Source organism: Balaenoptera borealis (assembly GCF_965194805.1).
Source record: "Balaenoptera borealis genome assembly, chromosome: 7".
In the NCBI taxonomy this organism is placed as follows: Eukaryota; Metazoa; Chordata; class Mammalia; order Artiodactyla; family Balaenopteridae; genus Balaenoptera; species Balaenoptera borealis.
Window position 1 is genome coordinate 101,204,921 of NC_138864.1, and position 21,525 is coordinate 101,226,445.

A 21,525-nucleotide genomic window follows, 5' to 3' on the forward strand; every position below is an offset into this window, starting at 1 on the left:
AACGTAAAATAGATAGCTAGTGGGAAGCAGCCACATAGCACAGGGAGAGCAGCTTGGTGCTTTGTGACCATCTAGAGGGGTGGGATAGGGAGTGTGGGAGGGAGACGCAAGAGGGAGGACATATGGAGATATATGTATATGTATAGCTGATTCACTTTGTTATAAAGCAGAAACTAACACACCACTGTAAAGGAATTACACTCCAATAAAGATGTTAAAAAAGAATAAAAAATAAAAATGAAGATAAAATGAACCCCGGACAGAAGGGAGTCAGACAAGCCTATATTCACTGAAGGAGAATGACAGCTGCCATACGTAGAAGAATGTATGGATGCAGAAATGCTTAGTGCATTTGGTAAAGATGGGTCAAAGAAAGGGGAAGTTTTAGATTAGCAGGCTTGAGTGAGTTACAAGAGCCTAAGAACACAATCCAGTGTAGAGAGAGAAATTGAACCCCAAGAAATCCTGGAGGAGGTCAGAGGAGTGGAACATGTGGAAACACTTTCTGTATGAGACACAAGGGTTGAAAGAGGTCTATGAGTGAAGATAAAAGGTGATTAAAAGGTGGAGCGGAGGGGACTTGCAAATCTTCCTGTGCAGTGGCTTCTGTTTTCTCGGCAGTGGCAGAATGTTGAGTCAGCTCCTAACAATAAATGCAGAGATTTAGCACAATCACCGGTCTGGAAAATGTTGATTACCAGAGAAGGATAAATAAATTGAACGTGGCAGGGAAGAGTCCTCTGAGATTTTAAATCCTAAATTTGTAGTTTATTCACTCAGTGAATATTCATTGAATACCTACGGTGTGCCTAGGTTAGTGCTGAGTACACAGCAGAACAAGATAGACACATTTCCAATTCTCAAGGAGTTCGGAGCCTCGCGTAGTAAACAAATATCAAAAAATTATTACACAACTTAATACTCAGTTATACTTGTGAGAAAGAATATGTAAGAGTCATAATGGAAAGGACTTCTTTGAAGAAGTGGTGTTAGGATATCACATGAAGGATGAGAAGGACTGAGCGTGGTAAGGAGGCAGAGAAGGGAATGAAGAGAGATATCCAGGCAGGGAAATGCTGAGCAAAGGCTCTGGGGAGGGAGTTGCTGGAGGGTGGCAGGGCGGGGCTTCCCACCCTTCGTGCTGTGGTGCCTCTAGTGGGTGACAGGTGTGTCCGATATTCATCTGCTCAGCTCTTATGTGGTACCCCAAATTTGGCATATCTCTAGATGTTTTTACATTTCACGTTTACAATCTTTGAATTAATTCGTTTATTTAGCAAGTATGTATTTGATAAAATGATGCTACATTTAACCTGTGCTAATTTTATAAATATCATCAACCAACCAACCGATAGTGTGTAAAATGAAAGTTTACCTTGGGGTTGCTTACAAAGAGATTGGGACGATTCTCTTATCTTAGACGACTGATATGGGAGAAGGTTTTCTCTCATTTCTTTTTAATTGAGTACTGTCAGTACAATAGAATAAGATTGAGAGGAATTTCAAATTATTTAATATTCAACCAAAAGAATTCCTAATGTACTTACACAGACAGATTAAATAAACAATTCAGGAAATCATTCATAAAGTTCAGGCAAAAATAATCCAACTTCGTTTCTGGGGAAAACTGGAACTGTTGCCTGGAATTATCCAACTCCACTGACTATATTTTTTAAATTGCATACTTATCCTCTTTACCTCTATATACGGCACCTATTTACAGAGAAGCAAAAACCTGGCATTGCTTTTCTTAGCTGTGGTTTGTTACACCTCTGTGAAAGCATATGTGTTTACCACTGTCTTAAATCATCGGTTTGTGGTTGCTTGATGTTATCTGAATTTTTAAAGCATGACTTTTTTTATTTGTGTAGAAAATTTTTTAGCATACTATAAATTTCTGGTAGTGATTTATATCATCACTTACATAAGAAGTGCATATTGTTTCAGGTCCTAAGTAAGCTTCATGCATAGAAAATATCCCACTGCTCGCTCTTCTTGTACCCAAATGTAAACTCCTGGCGACTAGAGAGTGTGAAAGGCATCAAATGTGTGTCCATGGCAATCTGCTGGCTGTGTGCAGGAAGTTACAGTGGCATTAAGCCATGAAAAGGATCAATTGTTTTTGTGAAAAATCCTCAAGATGTGCCTTGAATGCGAAGAATCAAGTTCATTAAAATCGTAAATCATCTATTAATCTTTGTTTTCTGAAATGTCCTTAGTGGTCACTGGTATTTTAAAGAACAAAATGAAAAATACGATTAAGATCAGAACATAAAAGATTGTTGAAGACCATGGAATAAAATCCTCAGTGCTTTTTCTTCTTGAAGAGTTTTTAGTGGATACTTGCTATACCTCTCCTGAGTATGGAGCGGAACACAGTATGAGGTTTATATCTTTCATTCATTTATTCACTCATGTGCCAGGCTGGTTTTACAGATGAAAACGTTCCAGGGTTTTCTGGTTATATCCAAAAGCACTGCTAGGTTTCCCATAAATAATGTGGTGGACTGGGAATTAAGGATGGCATTGTACAAGAGGCTGATTAAACTACATTAATTCTTGTTGGACGTGCCAGGGAAATGGGGGTGGGCTTTCTCCCTCTGAGGAGTGATAGATAAGCAAGGCTCACTAGGGCATCTCAATATACTGCACGCATGCTCTTGCTGACTGACAGGGGCTCTGTGTGAGATGGGAAAGCCATGGCAGGGCATGGCATTACCACCTACTCCCCGGGCATGGAACACCACCCCAAATCAGCAGGCTATCCCTGCTCAGGGGGGAACAGTGCGTCCCCCAGCTACTGTACTGCCTAGGGGTGTTCAGGTAGAAAGTGAGTGCAGAGCCTTAAGGTTCTAGCTGGGATCTTCTTGGGAAAAGTCTAGCAATGCTCCTCACTCTGACACCAGAGAGGATTCTGGGAATTCTACCCTCACAAGAAACATTTCTTTCATTTAAAGATTACATGAAGCAAAACATCTCAGTTAGTTGGAGGTACATAGATATCAGTTAAAATTAAAAGGGTTGTCAGTTTCTGTAAGATATTTTTCCTGGGGTTAAAAAAAAGGTAGTTTAAAATAATGTGTATTTCAGTAGTTAGTATTTTCTTAGCTTGCCAGTGACCTTGAATGACATGTTAAAGCACTTGAGGCATTATGCTTCTAGTTTGTGACCTCCTTGAAGAGGCCCTGTTTTACATTGTGCATCCCTAGTGCATGGAGTTTAATGTGAAGCCACTGACTGTTAAATGAATTCTACTGGAACATTCCATTTGGCACCATTGTGATGCAAGGGCATTCCGCAGAACTGAATTCTTTAAGTAACTAAAATACATCCTTTGAAGCACAAATTATTTATTTTAAAATCTCCCCAGTATTTTGATGAAATCTAAAAAATATAAATGGGTTTTTCTACCTTACTGAAAATATTTTTCATATAATTTAGCTTTTTAAATGTTATATCAGTATTCTTATCGGAAATAATTTTTTAAAACACTATTGAAGAATGAGAGCCATTTTTCACATCATTAATAGTTTATTACTATTTTTGAGGTTGTCTTTCTGATTTTTAACGGTGGTTTGGTCAACTTCCTCAACTATCTACTGAAACTTTTTGATGGTATTTGAATTTCTGGCCTCAGATTTTCTTCTTTACATTAGACCCAGTTGTCTATATTAGGTCCATTACTGTGACATAGTTTTTGTGACTTACTTTCATCTGGATTCATGATAGTTTCATGTATGCTGAAGATGCCAAAATCTGAACTTTGGATATTGCTAATGTAATATAAGGGAATTCTATGTACTCATTGGCTTTGAAGCTATTTCTGTAGCTATTCAGCTTTTTAAATGAATCAACTTCAGTTAAATTAAATTAAAATTTGTATATTATTGATAGCCTAGTTCTCCTCTGGATCTTTTCAATTAGATTAAGTATGTTATTGAGTAAAACTGACTATAAAATATAGGTAGAAAATGTGTACTTCTCCTTGTATTGAAATTCAGTGGATGTATTTCTGAAAATATCTTCATGTAAAATGACTTGCCACTCCCCATTTGTTGGCAAATTGTTTGTTGTTTTGCAAAGAAGATAAAGAATCAGTGAAATTGCTGAAGTTTGAAAAAAAACAATAGCAGGATGAAACTCTAAATGTGATATATATATTTATAGACTAATAGCTATGTGTGCTTTATCCTAAGCATGTGTTGATAGTGATTGTTATACCCACTCTGTAGATATGGGAATTGAAACTTAGAAAGAAACATTGACTCGCCCAGAGAGCTAGTAAGCAATCCAACAGGCATTTTAAGCAATGTTAATTGGGTAATGTCTCACATGGAACATAACAGAATGGATAGAGAAAGTTCCTGTCCTACACAATGCATTAAATAACCACTGTTCATTCTATAAAAGAATGTGTAAATCAGCTTCAGTTTTCTTCCCAGATGAAAGCATAATTGCTTGTGTTTATAAACACATTCAAATGAATTAATTCATTGGACCCCAAATCCCCTCACCAGTATAGGAGGGACTTATTTTTCAAATAGAGGAACTGAGGCTCTGAGGGGGCAAAGGAGTCTCCTAAAGGTCTACAACTGGAAGTTTAAAAGCCAGGATTTACATTCCTAGCTCTTCTGTCTCCGTCATCTCCGTCTCTAGTTCCAGTCTCTTCCCATTATGATACACAGCCTTTCAAAGTATCACAAATCAAAATTAGCTTTCCTTTTTTTGTGAGCAGCACCCTTGACTGGAGAAGTTGAGCCACTGTAGGAGGCAAGTAGCTGTAAACCATATAACATGAATATGAACTCTTTTAGTGAGATCTTAGTGCTAAATGTAAAGACATAACATCTCTAAGCATCTAGCCCTTGCCTTTTCGTCCTGTAATCTCTGTTCAGTCAGTATGACCATTTAAAGAATAAATATGGGAAAAGAGAAGAGCATTATTTTTAATCTAAAGTTCACTATCTTTATATTTAAGAGTATACTTGGAGGGCTGATTTTAGCATTTCTTTTAATCATACATCTGTTCAGTCACTCCTTTGTTCTTTCGTTGTAGAACTCAAAACATCAATAAAATAGCATTTATTTGAGCACCAAATGGGTATTATGAGATTGTATTTCCAAGGTTAAATCAACATGGTTTTGGCTAGACATATGATAGATTATCAGTTAAACATTTTCCACCAAAAATATTTGCCATTAATGAAATCAGTGGGAAAAGCATAAACTTCAGAAAAGTGTGAAGTCACTTAGACGTTTAAAAAGATATTAAAGAAAACATAAGTTCTATCTCAATATCTTATGTCTTCATGATATATTATATATAAAGCGCAAGGCCTAAATCCTTTCATAAAAAAACACCTTTTCTTTTCCCTTGAGTTTCAAAGATGCTACCCTTGGTCTGCTGTAAGGTGCTCTTTTTCATTTAACCATCACCACTGTCATATTAGACACTGCAGGAATATGTTAATTATCTTGAGGTGTCCCAGTGGCCCAGTAACTCAAGGGGAAAATGCCAGCAGAATCCTGGTTGCAGTCCAGGTTGAAAACACTGCATTAACTTGTTCAGTCTCTTGACATCCTCGCAAACAGAACGATAAACCTGGAGAGAAAACATATTTGTTCCAACTGAGTTAACTATTCCAGAATAAATATATCCAACCCCTGGCCAACCGTTTGTGATTGTGTGTAAAAAGTAACGAATGAGCACTATTCTCTAAGGCTATTAATTATGTACTGAACAGGAATGCTTTTTAGGTACTCTTCCTCTGAGTGCAATAAACCTGGCTTATCTAGGCAACCTAATGAGCGTCTTTGAGCATCTGCCACTGCAGAGAGCTTTCAAGTTTCAGGCAGAAGTTAGGAAAAACTTTTGCAACAGTGGGCCAGTAAGACCCACTGCTGTCTTTGGTCAGGATCAGACACCAATGCAAGACTTGAAGATAAGTGTGTTGTGATTGATGATCGAACTGATGTGGGTTCACAGAATGAGCATTATGGAGCCACCAAGTTCCATGGAGAATGTATACATCTACAGTAGAAAGATAAGAGAGTACAACTGGGGTGCTTTGCAAAGAGTAGAGGCATTGTGGGGGGAATAGAGCTGGGGAGACGGGATGCATAAAGGTATCAGGCAGAAGAAATCAAATAAAACGATTCTGCTAGCCAGATGGAGCATCTCTGGACTGTTCCAATCAATTGAGCCAATAAGGTTTGAGCAGTTTCCACTTACTTCAAATACATTTTATAACAGAGCAAGATAAGATGATGAATGATAATTATCTCTTGGTAGCCCGGTGGCAATGAAACATCTGTACCAATAAAGCAATAGATGTCATCATTTTTATACAATTAAGAGCAAAATCAGTGACTAATATTGGTAGGTGCTTGTTAACAATTGAAAGCCAGCTAATTAAGGATGTCATCAAAGCATTTAATTCTTTAAAATTGCTAGTGGGGAAAGTGGCTCTAAAATGAGGAACTTCTTTAAAATGTAAACAATGGGAACTTTTAAATAAATAATGATCTTAAACCCCCTTAAGTCCTTCTGAAACAAAGAAAGCATGAATGTTCTAAAAATCCTGCTTTTTAAAATATATTCATTTTGGAATATAGCTAGGAAATTAGATAAGGATAGCCCCTTTAAGTTTAATTAAAATTAAATATTATGTTTTTCAGTGTTCACATTGTTCTTGTGGGACTCAGTTCAACATTTGAATACAGGGTTTTGTATTTTCCATCTGCACTGTGTCCATACTTATCTTTAAGACTAAAGAATACTTTAGGCTAAAAATCAAACAGCAACAGTAAACAAATGAATAATTTTGTGACTGAACAAGCACATGCTATCATGCTGTGCTCATGATATATCACTTTTTTTTTTTTTTTTTTGCTTCACTATTGAAAGGAAAAACTAAATACTTGAAAAATAAATTCAGGAAATGATGTGAGTTGAAAACACATTTTTTACAAAGAACTCAAAATGGTTTAATATATGCCATATCTTTTGTTGTAGCATCCTTGTTAATAAACAGGAGATACCTTTTTCTATTTTACAATTGTAGAAATACAAGCAAAGACATGTGACTCTTCCAAGGTCAGGACTCAAAGGGAAAGCCTATATTTCTAACCCTAAGAATTAGTGAAAAGAGGCACAAAATATTGATATATGTTTATAGTTTAAATTAGGTAGGTCTACAGTATGCTCACTGTGGTTTCTTTTTGAAATATTGCCCAAGCCTAAGCAGACTTAATGTGACTTACTAAGTTTATAAAATATATTGACAAAAATATTTTAAATCATTATAATATCAAAAATATTTTAAATATCAAAAATATTTTCAATCATTAAAAATCCATTGAAAATATTTGTCTTTTATTATAATGAATATGCTTCTCATGAATAAAAGCTTTCCATTTTTCTAGGAAAAAGTAAAAAATGAAAAACATGACAAAAATGACTTTTTAGTCAATATTCTGGAAAGAAGTCAAGAAAATCTTTCTGCCTTGCCCAGACATAACTACATGGTGAATCAGTCAACACACTGGCAGCAGTTTTAACATATGATCCACACCTATTTCTGAAGAGGTTGCCATCTCCAAGTTGCCAGATTTTCCCACTTAATGGATAGATTCTTATGTTTGGACATAATTTTATCTAAGCGAAAGGTATTATTAGAAGTAAGACACAAATTAAAATAAGGCTGTTTCAAGGTCTACCCAAAAATAAATGATCCAGTCAACGTGATCATTATGGCCAATAAGATGATCTGTGAGTTACTGCATTGCTATTTTGCTATGGCTCTTGGTTTTAGTTTTCTTGGTAGCTGAAGTGCTCAGATTGCTTGCCATGTGTAGACTTGGCTATGATTTCCTAAACTTAACTTAAACATGCGGTTAACGCTAGCTAATGCATGCAGGCTCTTGTGAGTAAGGAGAAGATTTTATTGTAAAATCCAAAATAAGCAGTGAAAAATGGGTTTCAAGCTTTTTTTTACCCAGTCTTCAAAGCATAGTTATATATTTGTCTCTAACCTATTTGGCTGTAGAATCAGAGATACTGTTTCAGAAGTGCATATACGCTTTAAAATTTTAAAATATTCACTCATACAAACTCATAAAATACATGGAAAGCATAAGAACATGTAAAAAAGTAAAAATCACTCCCAATGGCAACACATGAGGAAATTTACATTTCTGAATATTATGTGATATTCTCAAAATTGCATCATAACTTGATAATGTTTTATACCATGTACATTTCTTCACATCAATAAATTTTTTTGAAACTTAATTTTAATGGATTCACATCATTTCACATTATGAACATTTAAATTTCCCCCACTTTTTGAACATTAACATATTTTCCAATTGTTCACTGTTAGTTTCAGTGCTGTAAACATCTTGGTACATGGCACTTTGTTCTCATCTCTGTTAATCTTTGAAAATATATTCCTTGGAATGGAATTACTGTCTCAGAGAATATGAAGTATTTTAAGAATCTTGTTAACTCTTGCCAGCTTACTTTCCATGAAGTTTATACTAGTTCATACTTCCACCTGTACATAAAAGGATATCTTAAGATATTTTGGGCATCATTGAATATTTAAAAAATTAAAATAATATACCTTTGACAATTTTATAGCTGGAAAAATGATATCTCGGTGTTATTTTAATTTCTGTTTCTTTTATACCTACTGAAGTCTAATAGTTCTTTATAGCTTTATTATTTTTGCATTTTAAAAACTTCTCTGTTCATATATTTGCCTTTATTGATTTGTAAGAATTCTATATGTTTGAAATATATCATTATATTTGTTCAATGTGTTTTAGCAGTTACCAATAGCTTAATATTTGTAATTTGCATTTCACTAAACATTTTTCTGTGCAAGTTTTGAACGTTATATAATCAAAGCTGTGACTATTTCTTTATGATTTATTTTTTCCTGCATAGAAAGGCCTTCCCCATCTTACAATAAACTAAATATTCACTTACTTTTTTTTATAGTTTTTATATAACCTTTTTAAATCATTCTTTAATCCACTTGAAATGTATTTTGGTCTATGTGTGAAGTGTGATTTAACCTCTTTTTCCAAAAAGCCAGTGTTCCCAATATGGGTTGAACTTTCATACTTTTCTTATCTGATGTTTCTTTATCATGAATTAAACTTGTATCTATCCTGAGTCCAATTTTAGTGCCATATGCTTTGTTCTATTGATCAGCCTGTCAATTTATCTTTTAGTAACTGGTTAACCAAGCCCCCATTATTTCTCCCTTTTTCTTATCAATTATTATTTTCCCTTTATATTTCTAAATGAACTTTAGAATAATTTGTCAGTTAAAAATACCCCATTGAGACCTGAACTGTTTATTAATATGGAAACAGCTGATAATTTACCCAAATTCAATGTTCCCATTTAACAATGTAGTAGGTCTCTTAATTTATTCACATTTTTTATATTAATAATAGTTCATCTCTTTATGCAATTTTTGGTGTTTTATGCTTTCCATGGTAGATGTGAATGGAATCCCATTGTATTCTCTACTTGGCTATTTTAAGATGTCAATTGTCCAGAATTTCCCGACCAATCCTAATCCTAAGGCAACATAGCAGGCGTTCTTGCTCTACACCTGATTTCAGTAAGAGTGCACGGGCATAAGACTTCACAACAGAACCATTATTTAGATTGTTGAATAATAACACATTATTATTGTACAGATAATAATATGAAAGTATATAATGGCATAATAATAATACATAACACAAGTATAATAAACACATTATATTTTGTAATTTGATGAATTCCATGCTTTCTTCCCACTTTCATATGCTTTTCTTATACAGATTTGGTTCTTTTCCCACTTTTAATATTATTTTTAGCTTCTTCTATTAGTTATTTTTACACATGTTATTTCTATCTCTGCTCCCATTATCACTGTTCCATCAACAATTGAGTTTTTCTCTTAAGGCAGAATAAATTCACTGTTATGGAAACAAGGTAGCTATAATGTTTGTAGCACTGTACACTAACAATGAGTTTCTTCCATTTTAGTGTTTTCTTGGTGTTGTAGAAGAAGATTGACAGGGGAAAAAAAGTGGCAGTTAATTTCCTACAGATTTTATTTTATACAGATAGTTCAAAGTAGCTTAATTTCATCACTCATGTCATTTAAGCCCAAGGAATAAATTTTCCAAAGCTAAAACAACTTTTTATTTTAATATCCATAAAGTAGAAGAATGCTTCAGGTGAACTATTATGGTGCTATAAAACCATATTTATTACTTGGGAAGTGATTTATTATTATGTAGAAAAAGCAAGTCACCAAATAATGAAATAGTGTAATTCAATTAATGTAAAGTATAAAATTATTATATTGCATAGTATAATGCCTAGAAAAACATACATGCACGGAATTGTAAATACTAGTTTCTGTAGGAGATGGGATTATAGGTGATTTTTAAAATGATTTTTGCTTATCTTTATTTTTTTAAGCTATCTGAAACAGGTATTATTACTTATGTGGTAAAGATAAAATTATGAACATGTTTTCAACAGTAAATACCTCAACTTTATAAATGTAGATAAATCACATTAGATTAAACGCGTTTATCTAAGTGTAAGAAAATACTCTGGTGACTTTCCAAGACAAGCCTGTGAATATTTTGAGCTTTCATTGAATAGATTTGGTAGACATATTGCCAAGGTACAAACTCTCTCTGGGAAAGCATACACAGTCCTCAGTGTCTAAGGAACAATAAGATCTAATTGCTCACCTCCAAACTCTTCCCTAAGTCCTATGAGAAATATGTATTTCATTGGATGTCTGACCTCCAAAACAAGCATATGAAAGAAATGGCTCCCTCTGTTCTTTACCTTTTCCATTATGTTCAATCTTTCCATCTCCTTTTACAGTTTTACCTTTCGATTTTTTTTAGTATAGTGCCTCAAGGATCTACTTTTTCATCTCTTTAACCTTATCATTAAATAAAGCGGTCACCTGTACTCTAATAACTCATTTTTCCAGAATTCCTATCTTTAACTGTACGAATTCATGTGCCCTCCTATTTGGTGATAAGTTGCAATTTAAGTTTTGAAATTGTAAAAAGTACTTGCATTTTTAAACCTCTGCAGAGAGGAGAAAACTAATGGTATTCTTTTTTTCTAACCCTGGAAAGCAGTTGAAATTGGAAGACAAATGGTTTGGGGGAAAATAATATATGTGTGTTTTTTAAAGTTACATCTGAAGTGATTAACAGTAAGTACAGTGTTTGAACTATAAATATATCCTAAACAAGCCTATTATCTGAATTACCATAATTAACTAAATTATGTTTCACAAATGTCTTTGCATATATACTGGATACAAGTTTATATTCCAGATAGGTAAAGATAGGGTATGTGCTAACACAATTTGACAGCAAACACTGAATGACAGGAAAATGCACACATAAAACCTGCCATGTATGATACTATGATATGATAGACTCTATACTATACTCATGGGCAGATTTCATTTTACTTGGAAAGTTTGCCTCAGTTGGCTAATCAAGGTTTTGGTTTAGATCACTTGGGTCATAAACTCAGCTTTCTTATCAAACAAAGATATTTACAATAGAGTATCTGAAGAAATAAAGGACTTTTGTAGACAGATGATGTGTTCACAGGTGTTCATTAATCAAAAGCTGATTCTCTCCTTAAAGGAACTCATTTCTGATTTTATTTTTTTCTTCTCTGAGAGGGGACTGCTATTATTTTGTTTTCAGTAATTGATAGTTATGACTACTGTAACCATCAACCTTTTTTATCACTGCCACTTCAGCCTTATGCATGTCTGACTGTCAAATGATTTAGGGGATGGTAATAATCACTCTGATAATACTAGTCTGTTTCCAGGGTTTTCCAGGTTCTTCTCTAAGTGGTCACCAGCCACTTACCTTTCTTCTCTCACTCCCCGCCACCTCTTTCACTTCAATTAGAAATATTTGTTTGTTTGTGGGTTTATTTATTTACTATTTTTCTTTAAAATATGCTCAGTATACAAAATGTATTCAACAATTTTTCAGTCAGCTCAGCAGATTATCTCTTTTCCGCTTTTAAAAGAAATCTAGATAAGAGGAGAGAATAGGATGAAAACAAAAAGTGAAAATTGATGTGACCCTTGTATCATGGAGAGCCATAACCAAGTCCCTAGTAAATCCCTAGTGACCTACACAGACCCTATAGGAGAGCCCAACTGGCTTCCCAATTCTTTGGTTCCATGATTTGCCCAATGCCCTTCCTCTACCTGAGACATTTTAGACCTTCTCCCCAAGTCTTCCCTCAATCAAAGTCTATACTCAAAGACTTTAAAGATTCATCTATAATTCTATTCCTTCTTCTCTGCCTTTCCAGATTTCTTCCATCAACTGACTTCCTTTTCCCCTCCTCTGAATTTCCTTAGTGATATTTTTAAAGGATGTGAAATATGCAAGTATCATTTATCTTGGAAAAGTCTACTTTGAGAAATCTAGTTTTAGGATCCCAGTCTTCAAATTTTTAACTGTGGCTATTTTCTACCTGAAGTTTCTTTTTCTGAGGACCACTCTATTTCTTCTCTGTCATATATTTGGCCTCTTAATAGCATTAAAATATGTGTGTGTGTGTGTGTGTGTGTGTGTGTGTGTGTATTTTGTCAGAGCACTGCTGCTAGATTATATGGTAGAATACAGGTGATGAATTGTTGATCAACATAAAGCAGAGACTTTCTTTAGGCATTTAGGGCAAAATCAGAGGCATTTGTATAATTCAAAATATTTATAATGATATTTTTAGTGGAAAATGAGCAACATGATTTTTTTTTTTTTTGGTTTAAAAAGCATGAGCAAAAAATGCTAAATTTATCTACATCATCCATGTGGTGGTTATCAAAACTTTGGTTTCCATTTGAGTGTAAAGAAAAATAAAGGAATATGTGGCATATACATGTTTGCAAATAAGTAGGTGCTCAAGGTAAGTACAGGATGGAATAGATTGAAACAGAGACATTTAAGGTTACCTAAAATAGTATAAACCAAATTTCTCTCAACTTTGGTAGCCACTTCATGAAGAATAATTTTTCAGGACAAATTTTAGAGTTACCTTTTAAAAAGGTATACTGATGTATATGTTCTTATTGTGTATCATGTGTACAATTCATTCCTGAAATTTATTTCTTAGTTTTATCCCTACAAAACACTCACACCAAAGCAGACCTGGAAGATACTTTTGAACAGAGAGAAACAAAATATAAAAACTAAAGAAACTAAAATACACAGAAACAAAAAAATTCTATATTTCATTATTTTAATTGATTTTAAAATGTGTAAGCACTTTGATAGATTCTACTTTATATAGGATTTACTGGTTTTCAAAGTATATAATGCAACAAAAAAAGCGAACCTAGATTCTTTTTTTCTTGTTCATTGGAGCTATCACATCTCATCTATCAGATCTCTAAGTAGAATTTTAAAAGTGGGGTACTCTCTCACGCCCAAGGACTATGAAATTAGCATATGAATGTGTAACGGATTATTTGAAGTAATAATTAAGGGAACAATACAAAAAGGAACTGAAGAGAGCTACCAACACCTGGGAATCTTGTATTGAAAAAAGCTTTCTTAACGTAAGTAATTAAAAACCAAGCACAAATGCTGATTGTGTAACAATAAAGCCCTACAAGGAGAGCTAAATCTGCTGATATTTTGCTGTCATCCTTTAGCCTGAATCATTAAAACAAGAGCTTACTGTTTTATCTGTTTCAACAGAATACTTGTTCAATGTAAGTTTTGTGTGGTATTTGATCTTCTGAAATCATCAAAATGCACTTATGTGACAAAAATGTCTTTACATTTTAAAAATATTTATATTCAAAACATAAAAGATGACAAAAAATCTTTTCCCTGTGGTCAGTGCAAAGTTTCAGAGGAAAATTCCAACTGATGTTCAGGTCAGATTAGGTATACAGTCAATTCTCTATAATTTTTTTTTTTTTTGATGTGGACCATTTTTAAAATCTGTGTTGAATTTGTTACACTATTCCTTCCGTTTTTCTTATGTTTTGGTTTTTTGGCCCCATGGCATGTGGGATATTAGCTCTCCGACCAGAGATCGAACCCTCACCCCCTGCATTGGAAAGTGAAATCTTAATCACTAGACCCCAGGGAAGTCCCAATTCTCTATAATTTATTTGTCTAAGTAATTCCTGCTGGTAAAGTTCAACCCCAGTGTATTGTTTTGTTTTATTTTGTTTCTCTTGAAGAGGTTCCTACTCAGGCAGAGCACTTAAGAGAGTAACCAATAGCTCAGGATTGTTAGGAATCCTTGATATTGTGGAAGACTTAGTGAGTACGAGGCAGAAACCATGGATTATTGATTCCGTTTTTGTCACTTTCTGCCTGTACAAACCACTTACATTTCCTTGGGAAAAATTACCTTATCTCTAAAACAAGAATTGTTTTTTTGTAGTCTGTTAAAGTCTGGATCAAATGACCTTTGAGGCCCTAATTGTATATATTCCTTGATCATGAAAAAACACTTGTCCCCAGAATTTAACCTTAAATGACTACCATTTTATGGTACAACTCTATTTAAAAAATAAATTATGAATGACTACCATTTTATGGTACAACTCTATTTAAAAAATAAATTATGAATGACTACCATTTTATGGTACAACTCTATTTAAAAAATAAATTATGAACCTAATGATTATTTTTTAAGTAGAAAAGCAAATATATGCATGAATATTCAAAGCAGCATTATTCATGATAGCCCCAAAGAGGATACAACCCAACTATCCCTCAGTTGATGAATGGTTAAAAGAAATGTGGCATAGCCAGCGTCAAAACAAAAATTACAGCATACAAAATTAAACAGGCAAGGAAAACTTTCTTCATGGCTATTGCAGTAGGGGAGAGAAGGCAGAATCAAGTCTGAGCTCAACTCTGATGAGGCAGAGGGGGTAAGGTTTTTTACGAGCTAGGTTGAACCCCAGTGTAAAAGTAATGCAGGACATGAGAGGAAGTCATAGGCCATCTGCATTTGCTAATTGTCTCTATTCAAAGGAAAAATAAGCTCATATCATTATGACAGGAGGTAGTTTTTGCAACTTGGAGCAAGACGCCTCTCTGGAAGTTAGGCTCCTACCCTCCCACAGAAAATGGGAGATAAGGGTGCTTATTTCCTTCAATGGTTACATTTCAGAGAGACAATTCCCATATTCTTGAGAAGTACAGTCCTAGTTGTAAAATTGGCATGTGGCTAATAAAAAAGATTTACATCTTAAAGGAATAGAGAGAAAATTTATAAGTTTTCTAAACTGAATGCTGGAAGAAAAGGGAGGTCAAGAGCCTAGAGCTAGGAACTAGTCTGTCTAAAGTTTAGTCAAGCTGAGGGGAACTTTAAGGCCATCTTGGTCACCGTACAATAGAGTACTATTAGACAATAAAAAGGAATGAAGTACTGATATATCCTACAACATGGAAACGTTAATTATGCAAAGTTAAAGAAGCCAGTCACAAAAGGCCATGTATTGTGTGATCCTGTTTTTAAAAATATCTAGAATATCCAAATCTATAAAGTAGTTTAGTGAAGGTAGCGATGAGGTAGGGGGTGGCAGCTAAAGGGTATGGGGTTTCTTTTTGGGATAATGAAGATGTTCTAAAATTGTTTGTAGTGATGATTGCTCAACTCTGTGACTATACTAAATGCCATTAAATTTCATGGGTGAATTGTAAGATGTGTAAATCACATTTCAGTAAAGCTATTATAAAAACAAATATTTGTTGAAATGTGCTCCACGGCCAGTAGAATATTTACCTATATTTATGGGTAATGAAATTTTTAAAACAATTTTTTTTGTTTTCTCCAAGCTAGGTTTTGGTTTTGAATAATCTGTGGATTCAGAATGTGTATTTCTGGAAGCTGGCCTGCTTTTAAGTTTTTATAAAATATTTTAGTATGTATTACCATGTTCTACTAATCAGATTGTATATAACATGGGAGAGAAAAATAATTTCTGAAATGTCCTTGAGGTATTTGCCTCCTTGAAATTGGGAGCTGTCAATAAAGAAAAACACACCTGTGTAGAGGGAATAAGAGGAAATAGAGTCTGTCTTCCCAGCTGATGAGAAAGATCTATCTATCTATCTATCTATATAATATGTATATATGTATATGGTATAGTATGGTATAAATACATCCTCACATTCAAATGAGAGCTATATTGACAGAACCCCAATTTATGAATAAGTAATGTTCTACACGCTCATTTGTAAACTAGCTATTTGTAGCCTTTTCTTCTCTTTCTTTTTTCTTTTTTTTTTGGCCACGTCATGCAGCTTGCAGGATCTCAGTTTCCAAGCAGGCACTGAACTCGGGCCACAGCAGTGAAAGCCGGGATTTCTAACCACTAGGCAACCAGGGAACTCCTGTAGCCTTTTCTACAGAAATAGTTTTGTCAACACTGATCAGGTTCCAAACCTAGTTCACAAAGATTTATTTTGCCCACAGTGTAGCTGAAATGGGGTACGAGGGTTAACACAGGCTGGGATAAAGGGGACAATAGCATGATGGCACGGGAAGGAGGAGGACGAATCATAACATACCTGCTCCTTGGGTACAGGAATGACCCCAGCCAAAATTTTGAATTGTGTGGAGTGAGACTTTGCCTTCCATCCATTTTCTTTTCTGTACCCCTTGTCCCATGTTCAAGATGTAGAGCCCCTATCTCTAGGTCATGAGGCATCCACTGCTTTTATGGTACTCCAAGCTTCCCATTGTATTACCTCATCAGGCATCTCTGTTCCTCCAAGACACAAATTCACCTACACCGTCTAACACAACCTTTCTCCCAGCCAACATACACACACACATTTAAATTTCCATTTCTTCAAGGCAGCTAATTTTGTTTTGCATTGTAGGGAAGTAAATTTTGAAAACGTGGTAACCTCTGGATCTCCTAGAAGCATTTACAGATAAAACTTGGGTTGTAACCTTAAAAGATCTCTAATCTATAGGATTTCAAGTATTCAACTTAGGGAATGGTAAGAAAAGTTCGAAGATAGGACAAGCTGTCCTTTCTGACCCCAGTCTCACTTTGGAATGAAACCCTCTGGGTTGCTCCTGCTTTTCACAGAATATTTTCTTCGTCTCTGTCTGAACTTTAGCAGTTTTTAAATGTGCCCTGCTAAAACTCACACTAATTACCAGAGCATGGACAGTGGAGTCTATAATGGTGGCAGTTGGAATTGGGAGGAGACACTGGGAAGGTGACATAGAAGAGAGTAATCAAGGACCATTTATGGTATGAATGATGCTTTGGGCATCTTATATTTTTTTAAGTTTGCACACATATATTTTTCTATGCATTGATCAATTGGTTTTTCTTGGTTGTAGATTGGGCTTATGGATACTACAGACAACAGAGAAAACTTGTTGAAGAGATTGGCTGGTCCTATACAGGTAAATATATTAGAATATAATGAAATTCAGTGGAAAATTTTATTGTTTTTGTATCTGTTTTTATATGTAAAAGAAAACTTTGTAGCTCCACACATCATTTTAACTAAGCTACATGGGTATGCAATTAATCACTAAAAATATATCATATGCAAAGTGATTTCTAGTGATTTTCCATTAGCAAGTTGGTAGTGTAGAGTATATTGATCTCAGACAGAGCTAGATTTGAATCTCAGATCCACACTAGCTATGTCTCCTAGGGAAAAATGCATAACCTAATTGAGGTTCAGTTTTTTCATCTGAGAAATGGAGGGTTTTTCTGAGCATTAAATGAGATAAATGGAGTTGGCACAGAGACTCCTTGTAAATAGAAAATTCTCAATAAATGTTATGATCACAGTTGTTGTTATGATCAATATTAACAAATATTGACGGGAATCTTGCTTTCAAAAGTGGTTTCCTTTTGAATTACTGTGCTGAGTTAATTGGAATCAGGGTCTAACGTGATTTTGTATGATTACCAGACGTGGCTTTGAGCATCATGTGTAGCTGAAGTTGGCTTAAAATAGTTACATCCAGAAATCCTGATCAGAAACGTTAGGAAAGAAGAGAAGCTCTAGGCCTGATCAGATGAGCCTGGATGGAACCTAGAGGGAACATGACATGCCTCATGACCATCTGAGATAAAGCTGAGTAGTAGAGTTGGGTACTCATTAGAAATAAGATTGGGTTGATAAGTCGGGATCAAATTAAAAGGGCTTCAACAAGAGCCTAGCCAATTTGGACTTTATTTTATAGATGAAGGGCAGAAGCATGATGAATTTTGTAGCAAGGCATGCATTTTCTTTCTTTCTTTTTTTTTTTTTTTTTTAATTATTATTTATTTATTTATTTATGGCTGTGTTGGGTCTTCGTTTCTGTGCAAGGGCTTTCCTTAGTTGCGGCAAGCGGGGGCCACTCCTCATCGCGGTGCATGGGCCTCTCACTATCGCAGCCTCTCTTGTTGCAGAGCACAGGCTCCAGACGCGCAGGCTCAGTTGTTGTGGCTCACGGGCCCAGTCGCTCCGCGGCATGTGGGATCCTCCCAGACCAGGGCTCGAACCCGTGTCCCCTGCATTGGCAGGCAGACCCTCAACCAGTGCGCCACCAAGGAGGCCCTTTCTTTCTTTTTTTATCCTTACTTTAGAAGTAGAAACTTAAAAAAAAAAAAAATTCAAACACAAAGAAGAACATAAAAATCACTTTTTACTCCCACCAGTTACATCCACTAGAAAATTTGGTATATTCTTTTCAGGCCAGTTTTTATTATATTATGTTTATATATTTTTTACATAGAGTTTTGCATCCAGTTTATTCTGGAAATTAGTTTTGAGCAGTGACAATTCCTGTTGATCCTGGTACTTAATAGTCCATTGAATAAATGTTTCATTTTTAATCATCCAATTCAAGCTATTCACTGTTTAAAGAAATGGTGGCAAATAGATGAATAGATATGTCTATATTTTTATCATTTTTTATTAGAGAATCCTTGATATACCATTATTGAGTAGAAGAAAATAAATGCTTTCAAAATTATTGATACACATGACCTAATTGCTTTCTAGAGAACATATATATGCTTACATATAGTATAAGTAAGTGACTACCCCGCTGAATAAACCAGGATTTAATGACTGTCATTTTGAAAATCTTCACCAATTTGACATGTTTAAAAAATGACATTTTGTTTTAATTTGTTCTGTTTGATTACTGTTGAAGTCAGGATTTTAATTTTTATTAGTCATTTGTATCACCTTTTCTATGAAATAAGTTAAATTAGAACATGGAAAATCATCAAGATATCCATCAAAGCAGGAAAAATTGAACAAATTAAGGCATATCTAGCCTGTGGATTACTGTGCAGATGGACATGTGGTTGTTCTGTATGATATTGTATAGAAAGACTTGCTCTTAATTTACCCATTTATAATTATGACCTATATATCTAACGAATTCTGCCTTATTATTTTTAATTTTTTTAATCTTGAGAAATATATAAAAACAAAGATTCTCCATAACTCTAGTCCATTTTTAATTATTTAAAGTAATTATTCTTTTTTAAAAATTTTGTTTATGTTTTGCTCTTATGTACTTAATGTAATGAACATCCTCAAATTCTATTTACTTGAGCAATTTTTTTTCAGAAAAAAATGGACTTTAACAAAAAGAGAGTTGTTGGATCAAAGTGCCTACTGTTTTTAATATTAATATATATGGTCAAATAAATATGGTCAAATTTTAGAAAATTGTGTTAATTTATCCATTTCCCCACATTTTTACTCACACTAATTTTAAAAATCTGATCAACTTGTTTGACAAAAAGTAAAATTCCATTTTTAATTTGCTTTTATCTAATTACTTAATTTCTTAAATTACCCCAAATAACAGGGTTTAGGTTAGGATTTTGGGAGGACGTATGGTAAATAAGTACTACCTGAAGTAATGGTTAAGTGAATAAGAATGGTACACCTGAGTAAGGACTATAAAAAAATGAACAATCCATTTATTTACCCTAAACAATTTCACTTTTGTTTTCAGTAAAAGTGTGTGTTACATTCTACTTGAATAAATTTGTGTCTTAGTTTCTCTGGATTTAATTCCAGGTGCTGGACCAATTTTTCTCTATTATATACATAACTCATACAACGTAAGGATTTTAAACTAAGTTATTTTGAGTAAAAGGTATCTTTTAAGTATTTTTATATTATATTTAAGGTATTTTTTAAGTATTTAAGGATGTAAACATAAGAGAAAAAATACTTTCCTTTAGTCTGACCTTATTAAAATAATACTAGAGCTATAAATATTAACAATAAAACAATCCTTAAACAAGAACAAAGAAATAATATATAACTGTTGTAGAAAACTTAATACATAAAGATGTTCATAGAATAAAAATCACCTGGTTTAGTTTTGTTAACATCTACCTTCCTAGTTTGAGGCGGAACTAAAAGCAGGTTATTTTACTTTAAACTGATGAACTTTTAAACAGAGAACTCATATATTTACAAATGAAAAACAAGCTTTAATTCATCCTCCATTCTCCCTAAACCTAGAATCAGAAAATGGAGGACCTGTAGCCTAGGGAGAGAGAGGGTTACATTTCTCATCACCCCAAGCAAGGGCAGGTGTATGAGGGGTAATGCTGCCTGTTTCCAGCAGCCTGAGGTCCTTGAGGTTCCTGAAGGTGCCTCCTCAGGGCAGGAGAAGACAAGAAGATGGCAGTTTTACCAGTAGCTTCTGGCAAATACCACCATGCATATATTGTTATCTTAGGAGGCAGCCACAGAGCTCTTCCTTTTAATGGGCTAATTGCATGTAGACGTGGCACCTGAAGAGTGGCCAGGCTTTCATGAATGGATCTATGCATAAACAATGCACAGTTCTTTGTTTTATAATCCAGTTGCATCATCCTGGTCATAACTTAAGGCCTATTGGCTTTAGCTCCTTTAAGAGACAGTCTGGTGATCAAAGGGATAGATTCATTAAAAAGTGTCATTTGCTATGGGAGGAGGGGTGGTAGGTCTCAAAAGGGAATGTTCCAGAGTTGAGGTTGAGGGTGGAAGCTTACCAGAGGATCCTAGGAAGAGATTAGAAAGAGTTTCAGCTGAGGACATTTTATAGCTGCTTAGCTCAAGCTGAGTGTGGATTGATTATTTTGTCTGAATTCCTAGAGCGTCAAAAAGAAAACAAACTAAAGCCTTTATCTAAATAAACATATCTCTCCCGAGCAAATCACACCAAAGCCAAGCATTTTAAATGTGGATTATTCACTATTAAGTATATTACCTCAAATGTAGATAAAGGTTGGTAGTCTTTTCAATTTCTATGATTATTATTCCACCTGGAAAATGAAAAACTATATGTGCTAACTGTGTAAAATTTCAGGATAAATTAATTTTAAGATTCTTAAATTTAAGTAATTGATGAATGGCTGAAGTAAAATGGTTTTGACCACACATAGTCCTAGTTTTGTTCACAGCAGCTTATCTTGTTGAGCTACTTGT

At 34.4% G+C, this 21,525-nt stretch overlaps 1 protein-coding gene across 3 annotated transcripts in view; it reads left to right on the forward strand.

Moving 5' to 3' along the window:
- The window catches only part of PTPRZ1 (protein tyrosine phosphatase receptor type Z1), a 163,004-nt gene that overhangs the window by 34,786 nt on the left and 106,693 nt on the right, over positions 1 to 21,525 (forward strand). For all 3 annotated transcript variants that reach the window (XM_082399950.1, XM_082399952.1, XM_082399951.1), the window contains exon 2: positions 17,417 to 17,482. In XM_082399950.1, the coding sequence (XP_082256076.1) occupies positions 17,417 to 17,482 (66 nt within the window). The remainder of the gene's footprint in view (positions 1 to 17,416; positions 17,483 to 21,525) is intronic.